This window comes from Gopherus evgoodei, chromosome 7 (genome assembly GCF_007399415.2).
Source record: "Gopherus evgoodei ecotype Sinaloan lineage chromosome 7, rGopEvg1_v1.p, whole genome shotgun sequence".
NCBI lineage: Eukaryota > Metazoa > Chordata > Testudines > Testudinidae > Gopherus > Gopherus evgoodei.
In genome coordinates this window covers 62,724,488-62,734,342 of record NC_044328.1, presented here as the reverse complement: position 1 = coordinate 62,734,342, position 9,855 = coordinate 62,724,488, and the positions used below count along the sequence as shown (strand labels likewise).

Below are 9,855 nucleotides of genomic sequence, written 5' to 3'. Positions count from 1 at the left end.
TTGATAAAAGCAAACTAAAACCCTAGATAGCACTGTGAGAATATACAAGGTACAATAACCTGCCACACTGTAAGAATCCTAATGGCTATTCATATACTACAAAGCATCAGATTTCTCAGATTTACACTGTGTAACTTATTTTCATCTAAATCTTGTACTACAACCTCACACACAGTGCATGTGTCTTGTACACCCCTCCCTCATGTTCAGCTGCCCTCACTTTCCCAAATTTAGTTAGTGTAAGCCCAGAGAACAGTTATTCAGTACAGATTTTCCTGACTACTCAGTGTCATTACCAGGATTTTGCTTACAGGAAGTCTTCATGTCTACAGACCAGCAGACCATGGATATACAGCAATAATCACCTGCTCTTTGGGGGAAAAAAACCCTGATAAAAGTAGTACCTTCTACTATCCCGCATTACAATGAACATCTACTGACAAACCATCACATGCTACTTGACTTTTCTTTAGCCTTGTCATAAGAACATCCAAAACAATGTTACATCTCTTGTTAAGCGCAGTAATGCAGCAATAAACCAAAAGGGAAAGATAGATTGCAGAGACGATTTTCAGGCAAAAAGGCAGCATATTTCTGCTACTATTTAATAATGTCTTACTTCAGCATTTTGCTAATCTCAATTAGTAGATTCAGCACAAAGGACACATTGTGTCCTTGAGCAAAAAACTCTTCTTGTAGACAAATTGCTTACACTGCTTTTCATGTTGCATAGACCAATACATCTCGTAAAACCTAATAGCAATTATATTTCTTCTGTAAAGAAGTTAGTAGACTGAAAGCTTGCCTTCCTCTGGTATCCTAATGCTTTAACATATAATTCTTAGCTGTAACTGCCTTATATGCACTTTTTGTAGTCATTTAACCAGTTCTACTAGTGATCCTCTAGCGATAGCAATCCAAAAATTTCCACTTCTAAAAAGGCACCGATGTCATTGCACCTGTGCTTTGTATTCGAAATGCCTCAACTCCCAACACCAAGAAGTTGAGTATCTGTCGGAAAAGGGATGGTTTGTGATGACATAGGGAAAATAAAGTCAATTCCTATTATACCGCATTTACCACGCTTTGGGAGTATTTATTTTAAATAATGTAACAATTCCTCCAGTTGTCTTCCAGCTAGTGTGTTGCATCTTAATATTTGTAGCATGGAAAATTCTTTCATATTAGCAACTAAGCATTGTCAACTACATTCATTTTAAACCAATTTCTACTTCTGCATAGATGAGTATCTCCTTTAAAAGTCTCTGTCAGGAACTAGTGAACAACTGCCCAACTCCTATGACAATATTTCATTTACCAAGCCACAGCTCAAACTTATTTTGAGATGAGAGTAGTAAAAACACTTTAGTTTAAGCTTTATACCATGTTCTTGCAAACTGGTGTTGCGTAGTTCCTATGTGATAAGTGGAATATGAAATTCATTATCAAAAATAAGGGGCCTCCTAGGAGGGGTTGACTCCTTGTCTGCTTTGTGCAGCAGTTTGAAGAGTCCTGTTCCAATGTTCATTGGAATTCCCATGATGATACACTCAGAAACACCTAGGAGAGAGAAAAACCACAGGGTTAAGTGACTAAGTTTCCAAAAAATTACTTGCTTTGTTGATTCCCCTAGGTAGATATCCTCACAGCAAAACCTTGTTATAACCTTACATATAAAGTCAAGCCTGTCAAAAGCTCTCTCCATCAGACACAGTTAAGCAAGATGCTCATCCCAACCAATAAATGTTTCTCATTTGCCAACCATCAGCAGTGAAGGAGCTTCAGTCATAAAAATGGATTTATAGCTTTGTTTGACACTGGAATTTACAGTGGGCAAGGCACTGCCTATGGTTGTGTATGAACCAAACTCTGCTGGGAATTTATCCTGCATGTTGACCTGTCTACTGTTTGTCACAGCGGCAAGGCTTTTGTGCAGTCTGGTAAAGTTCTCTTAGGCTGACAGATTTTCAGTGAAATGAAGTCTGGAGTTTCTCACCGCTTCAGCTGTTCTGCATTTTTTTTTGCATTTGGTGACTCAGAAGGGCAGGTGTGGAAAGTTATCAATCTTACCACGGATTTAGCCTTCAAGAGAGCTCTAGTGCCTTTGATGTGTCAGTTAATATATGGTTTGGAAGTGAAGCCATGAATGCATGCAATACATGGGTACATGCAAAAAAGGTTATTTCCTAACTTTTCAGCAAAGTGCTGTATTACTGTGTTTTAGATATGTACTCCTAGAACACTGCTCTTCAATTACTATATATTCAAAGATTTCAACTTTTACACATGAAAATAAAAAGCAGTGTTTTGTCTCTACTTGGATTGTTGGCTCTTTGGAGCAGGGAGTGGATTTTTGTTCTGAGTTTCTACAGCCTAGCACTATGGGATCCTGGCTTATGACTGGGGACCCAACTCACTACAATAATTCCAGTAAGTAATAACGAACAGCAATAATGTGTGCCCTTCAAACCAAAATGATGATGTACCTATATTTCCTACTCGTATGAACATGTGATTGTACACAGCTTGCCTGTAAGAAAAACTGCCAATACTACCTCTACATTTGGAAATAAGAAAGTTGTGTGTTCTGTCCATCCTATTTCCTTATTTGAACTAAACTGTTACAGGAAGAGGGCAGCATGAAAAGGTCCTTAATAAAATCTTGATTGAGGAAGAGGGAAACCCAGTCAGAGGGGACTTTAAGCAAACATTTTCTTTTCCATACCGTTCAGGATGGAGCAAGTTCACCACAGGACCCTCACTTTAACCACAATCACAGCAAAGAAAACAGACATTAATAAAAGTCAATCACAAGGGAGGCACAGATGGCTAGAAGGAGACACAGCTCTTAAAATATGGACTAGCCATGCCAAGCTTTCCGAACTATCTCCATCTATTCACAAGCATTTCCAGCCACAAAGTAGTCAGTGGATTCAGCTCTATATTTTCAACATGTCCCAAACGAAGCCTCTATTAGTATTTTTATATTTCAGTAGCACCCAGAAGCCCTAATGAGAGATAATGGCTCCACTATACTAGACTCTGAACTAACATGTAGTCAAGATAACTAGAGTTGTAATGAAGTCTGCCTGCCTCCCCAACTCCTTAGCTTAATTGAGTAGATAACTGTCTAAACTGAACTTAAATTGGATGGGGAAACAGATTTCTAATCATGTACAGAGTATGCGTGAAAACTTAAAATTAAGGGATTGAAAGGATATACAATCAAATGACAAAACTCAAATATTTAACTATCAAAGTTGATCTAGAAAACTGCATCAGCTTTTTTACATTTTAAATTTTAGTCAGTTTGTGCCTTTCACCCATTCAGTGGAATAAAAGAAAGCTGCAACTGACATTAGTTCAATAATTTATAAGCCTAGAAATATGCATGTACATTTTGAAGGTGAACTAAAAAGCTTTTATCAGTTTGAACAAGAGTTCTCGCTAGGATTTTATACCTTGTTTATCCCCATGGCCTCTGAGTGCCTAAGAGTTCAAGCCCCTTGGCCATCTGGGTTTTCTTGTTGCAGTTGATAAAACCCATCATAAATATTCATTATTCCAAGTGCCACAGATATGTACAGCACTTTAAAGTACAAACAAAAAGGGAGCCTAAAAACAAAACAGAGAACTATTTTCCTTAATTCACTTTAGCTCTTAGTAATGGTCAGCAAAACTTGTAGAGTGAACACAAGAACACTGATCTTGCTAGGTAATTAAGAAGAGGGATGAATTTCCTGCTATTTCATTTAGTTAAGGGGGAAAAAAATCCCAAGGGACAAATTTCATCCCCAGCAGCAGAGGCAGGGCTCCAACTGACTAATATCTTTGGATGAGAACAGGGTGTGGCCCTAAGGTAGTGTCTGTCAGACTTCTGGGGTCAACATGTTTTATCCAGCCCCACTTCTGAAGCTTCTAGAATGTGACCTAGATTCATTTTAGTGTTTTGGGAGGCACACTGAAAGCTTTGACAGGTGGGCAACACACACACGCACGCTTTAAGTGTGTTTTGCAGATGAGTGAATACTGCATGCTACAGTCTAACCTACAATACCTACCACACACAGAATCCTTTTGCCCAAAGTAGGCAGCATCAAACAGATGGTCTGCAGTCTTTTCAAAAGAAGCCAGCATTAACACACTTTCCTTCATTTTTGCCAGCCCAAACCTAGTAATGCCCAGGACTTCACCCTAGACCAATGCAGAAACAAAAAGACAGTCATGGTTCCAAAGGTTTGGTTAAAGTTATTGAAGAATCAAAGTAAGTGGATATGACAAAATATATAGTTTATTTTAACAGTACTGAACGGAAGTCTACAGTCTGAAGTGTAGCCTCTGTTCTGCTGCTTCATGCTTAAGTCTTTTGAAGGTTAAGGCTTTGGTAGTAATGCAAGTTTAAATAAAACCAAAAAAACATTTATTCATATGCTGTAGGATAAGCTATAAATTGCTTGAAACTTTATGATGTCAAAGAAATTGGAAAAGGTTCGAGACAAAAAAGGCGTATGGATGACAGAAAAATGTTCAACTATTAATCAACCACTTCAAAACAAAACAAACCCCATCTTTGTGGAGGTTGCTAGAAGGCTGCTGTAAAGAATTTAGTGGAGACTGTCAGTTATTGTTGGCTGATAAATCTGACTCCAAGTGTAAAATGACTGGATAACGCAAATTCTTAATTTAATCACCTTAGAAAATCCACTTGAATTAAAACATATTAGATCTAGTCCTGTTTCTAACTCATGTTGCTACATGATCATAATGGACCTAGTACAGTTCTGATACATGGGACAGAAGCGTAAGGCAAAGAAGTTGATTCTGGAAACCCGACAAGCTTACCAACACTGCACTCTGTGCCCCTTCTCCAATGAAATGGAAAGTGGGGCTGTGGGCTTGCTGCAGACAAAATTTTGGAAAAAAGTGCCACAACCAGAGTCCAGAAGCTATTGCAGTCCCAATGGTGCAACAGTAACTGCCCTGCAGCTTCGGGAAACAAGGAAAAGCTACAGTTCCTTAGACGCTTTCCCTGAGGGAAAAATTCCCCTGCGTTAAACTCCTGTACTATAGCTGAACACATGGGAAAGGATTTGCTCCATTATGTACATTAACACAAATACAGCTCGGTTATAGTCAACATACATCATCATGGATGTGAATAGCTATTTTCCTTTCCTGAGGAATACTGACATTGCATCAAAATGGCCAGTGCTATAACCCTAGTCCATATGCCATTATGTAATCTGCTTCCATTTACCAAGACTCTACCCTGTCCTCTGCTATGAAGCACAACTGTTGAACATGCTTGGGTGCCCACACCAACCCTATGCTCTTCATTGTAATGTGCCAATGAGTTGACCTCCAGGGTGAAATAAGGACACCCACAACCTCTAAATGAAGCTCTTCAAACAGACTGCTGTTCTCAAATTATGGATTAAGTCACCATTTAAGTTTGAGATATCAACTCAGTCACAGGGATTAGCGTGATTAGTAGTTACTTTAATATATAGCCCAGGGTCGCCCGGGGGTAGGGGGGCAAGTGGGGCAATTTGCCCAAGGCCCCAGGCTCCGCAGGGACCCCCAAGAGAACAGCTGGAGGTTCCCGCCCCAGGCTCCACCTCTCGCCCGGAGCCTCAGAGCATCCAGCAGCATCCTTGAACAGCGCTGCAATGTGGCTCCGCCAGGGCCCCTGAGCTCCGCCCCGCTCAGAGCCACGCGGCAAGGGGGCGGGGCTGCGAGCTCCAGGCCGAGCGGATGGAGCTGAGCTCAGCCTGGAGTTCACAGTCCCGCCCCCACACCACGCGGCTCTGAGCAGGGCGGAGCTCAGGGGTCCCACCAGAGCCACGCTGTAGCTGTCGAGGGAAGCTGCTGGATGCGCTGAGGCTCCGGGTGAGGGGGGAGGCAGGGGTAAGGGGCTGGGGTTGGGGGGGTTGGCTAAGGGGCAGGAAGTCCCAGGGACAGTCAGGCCACAGAGAGGGGGCAGAGATTGGGGGGGGGCGGTCAGGAAATGAGGGGGTTGGATTGTGGGCATTCTGGGGGTCTGTCAGGACTCAGCAGGGGGGGTGGATAGGGGTTGGGGCAGTCAGGGGACAGGGAGCAGGGGTGGGGTCTCTTGGGGATGGTGAGGGGACAAGGAGCAGGATGGGTCAGGGATTTTGAGGGGGAGTGGGCAGTCGAGGGGCAGGAAGTGGGTGGGGGACAGATAGGGGCAGGGGCAGGCTGTTTGGGGGAGACAGCCTTCCCTACCCTAAAGCTCATTCAGTAATTTGAGGCTTGCAGAAGAGCCAAGCTGTTAGCTTTCCCATTAGGGCTACCATCCCTATTACTTCTCAAATGCCAAATTATAGTCTGTATTTAATTTCAGTGTCACAGGAAGATTCATGTCAGGGGAGGGTAGCTTCATTTAAAATTAGCCACTGGGGGAGGGATCACATAAGAGCAATATCCTTCCCAACCCTATCAAAGGAGACCCCCCCTACCCTGCATTCCCTGAGGCTTCAAAAGGGTTAATTCAGTGGTTCATGAACTTTTACACTGGTGACTCCTTTCACATAGCAAACTTCTGAGTGCGACCCGCCCCCCCCTTATAAATTGAAAACACTTTTTTATATATTTAACACTATTATAAATGCTGGAGGCAAAGCGGGGTTTGAGGTGGAGGCTGACAGATGGCGACCCCCAGTAATAACCTCATGATCTCCTGAGAGGTCTCAACCCCAAAGTTTGAGAACCCCTGGGTTTATTTAATTTTAGCACCCTGTGTCCATTCACATGCTTGTGCTATTTTGAGCATTTTCACAATGTAGGCTCATCCCAGATTCTGGAACAAGCTCAAATGCTCAGTTCGTGGAGTATGTACATAAGCTATACTAAAGACAAACCCACAGTAACCATCTCCAGTTTTTGCGGGACCCCATGGAGCCAGTCTCTAGGAAACAGATAAATCCATGGAGGTTAAGTCCATTAATGGCTATTAGCCAGGATGGGTAAGGAATGGTGTCCCTAGCCTCTGTTTGTCAGAGGGTGGAGATGGATGGCAGGAGAGAGATCACTTGATCATTACCTGTTAGGTTCACTCCCTCTGGGGCACTTGGCACTGGCCATTGTCGGTAGACAGGATACTGGGCTAGATGGACCTTTGGTTTGACCCAGTATGGCTGTTCTTATGTTCTAAGCTAAATGAACCCAAAGTTATGGAGACAGATACGAGTCAAGGAAGCCAGCAGAGTATCAGAAACCCGGAAAAATCTCTGACTGGATGGGCTCAGGTGTTTGGTCACAAGCTGAGGTGGTTCAAAAGTTTTGGATTTTTTTAAGCAGAATTTTTTTTATTGTTTCTTTAAACAATCAAACGCAGCAAGCAGAAAATATTTGGCCACATACTTCTGAAACCCCAAACCATATTCAGGTTTTGGCAGACTAATTTCAGCGTTTCAATTAAAAAAAACATAAATTTTGAAGGAACAGACATTGTCCTTGATTTCTCTTCTTTTTAAAAACCCCTAGTTTTCGATCCAAAAAAGGTTGACGGAAAATATTTGTCCAATCCTTTTAATGAGCTTTAGTGCCTTTTAGCACTAGCTGATGCTGAGAACCAGTGATACCCTGTAACGAAGTTCTGAAAACTGGATTTGTGCCGAGATGCAGAAGGTTTTTCTCTCCCAGGGCCAACTGTTGGGCGGAGGGGGAGAGAGCAACTGAGGCAATTTGCGTAGGGCCCCGCAGGGGCCCTCACAATAATAAAGTATTGCAATTTTTTTTTATAGAAGGGGTCCCCGAAATTGCTTTGCCCCAGGTCCCATGAATCCTCTAGGCAGCCCTGATATAGCTTATTAATACTCCTCAGCTAAAAGCTCTTCTGACTGACTCTCTAAAGATAGTTTGGATAAAGAGACCAAAAAGAACACAGCACAAACCTTGTATGTCATCAGATCTGATAGCAGCATAACATGCCTCCTGTCAATGCTCATACCATGATTTACCATAGTGTACTGAATCTCATTGATAATGGTTGTTCGAGCAGCTTCAATGCCTAGTGTCTTCTCTACCTAGGAGAGAGATCATGTTGGATAAATGAAGAGGAGAAGTACTTGGAGTGCTGAAACATTTCTTTGCTTGCACATGGGACTGAAGATTTTCTTAGTGATCTAACTAGAAAAATCTGAAGTGATTTTCCTGGGTTGCACATTCTACCAACCCCACCACTTTTTTGTCTTTTTAAAAGCACAACCTTAATTAATAAAAACCATTTGCTTATTAAAAGCAATTGAAGTTGGCAGCTGAATTAGCCTTTTATGATAATACACACACTGACAGGTTTCTTGTGAAAGCAGAAGTGATCAGTTGTAAAGTGCATTAACTGTCTGTAAATGAGCATAAATAGGAATCAAGATGCAGCCAGAAGTAGTCATAAGAGATACTTGAGCACTACCTCATAAGTGTTGTTAGAAGTAGTCTTAGTTCCTTTGACTCCATGGGTGGCCATGACAGCTCGTAGGTTATCACCTTCCACCAGAAGTTTGTATTTCTCCTTGCCACTCTGCTCATCAATGTGAATGACAGCTCGAGACACCTCTGGGATACCTTGCACTACAATCTTTTCAAAATAATAAGGTTTCTGAAACTCAACTTGTCCTGTCCATGCAGCTTTAAATAGACAATGCAAGAACACTTACATCTAAGGCTTCAAATCAGTCCTCAAAACTATCTAAAAACTCCACATTATATATTAGTGTCTAATTTCTATTGTGTTGAATGCTCCAGAAAGACATGTAGAGGGGCATTCACCACATTACTGTTTTATAACTAATCTTCCCTGCCCCCACATCTAGGGGGTTCAGAAAATCAGATGTACCACAGATCTTTACCTCTTCCTCTGTATGGCACTCAGCATGCACCCTGTCAGTTAAAGGTTTTGTCTGTAACTATGTTTAGACCTAAACTATACATGATCCTCACACAAGCTTAGCAACGCATTTGACTGATTTTATTATAGGCTCCTTTCAAAACCTGCCCTATTTTTAAGTCGTAGAAAATTTGGTACTCAAATAGCACTTTCCATCTTCAAAATGTCTTATGATCAAACATACTTTGTAAGAATGTTGCAAGAAAAATATTGCAGTCTCCATTTTATGTAGGGGGAGAGACATAAGAAATGTTAAGGCTGAAACGAGAGCCAGCAGCATTGCTGGCATTAGAACTAAGGAGTTCTGGACTCAGACAAGTGGGCCATATTGACACTCAATACAATCTAGAAACACAAGCGTAACCCACATGCAAATTGAAGCAGTTACCAATTGCAAAAGGAAGAGATTCTGCTTACCTTTGGTAGCTCTTCTTTCAGGGACTGCAAGACATAATACATTGAACTCTTACTATTCTCACGAGGGGTCACGCACACAACTGCCTCTCCATGAACGGCAACATCCCCAGGCTTCACTCTTAGCTTAGATGTGCAGATAGAATATCGCACAGTCTCTGCATTCACCTGTGGTAAAATGATTCCTTGAATATTAAAATATGTCCTTTAACCATCTTAAATCTTTCAACCATGTAGAAATCAGACTTCTGCTCCACTGATCAACCAGGATACTATTGCAGCTGGATGGGGCTAACAAATGGAATGCATGCAGTCACCACAAACTAGCTCTCAGAGTAAAATGTGCCCCTCTGCAGATGGTCCACACAGGCCCACATGCCACTTCAGTCTCACTGACGTGTTGTATAAGGGTGAACTTTTATTGAATATGACAGAACTAAAACTGTTTGCCGTGTTATTGCAATTGCGTCAGTCCCAGGATATTAGACACACAAGGTGGGTGAATAATAAAGAGATATTCCTGTGATACTAGTAAA

General features: G+C 41.8%; 1 protein-coding gene across 2 annotated transcripts in view; it reads right to left on the bottom strand.

Annotated features, from left to right (window-relative positions):
• Positions 1-1,028: 1,028 nt before the first annotated feature.
• POLR3A (RNA polymerase III subunit A) overlaps positions 1,029-9,855 on the bottom strand; it is a 50,608-nt gene continuing 41,781 nt past the window's right edge. For both annotated transcript variants that reach the window (XM_030568594.1, XM_030568595.1), the window contains 5 exons: positions 9,323-9,487; positions 8,432-8,596; positions 7,917-8,048; positions 4,062-4,194; positions 1,029-1,560 (listed from right to left, as the gene is read on the bottom strand). In XM_030568594.1, the coding sequence (XP_030424454.1) occupies positions 1,415-1,560; positions 4,062-4,194; positions 7,917-8,048; positions 8,432-8,596; positions 9,323-9,487 (741 nt within the window). In that variant the 3' untranslated portion in view covers positions 1,029-1,414. The remainder of the gene's footprint in view (positions 1,561-4,061; positions 4,195-7,916; positions 8,049-8,431; positions 8,597-9,322; positions 9,488-9,855) is intronic.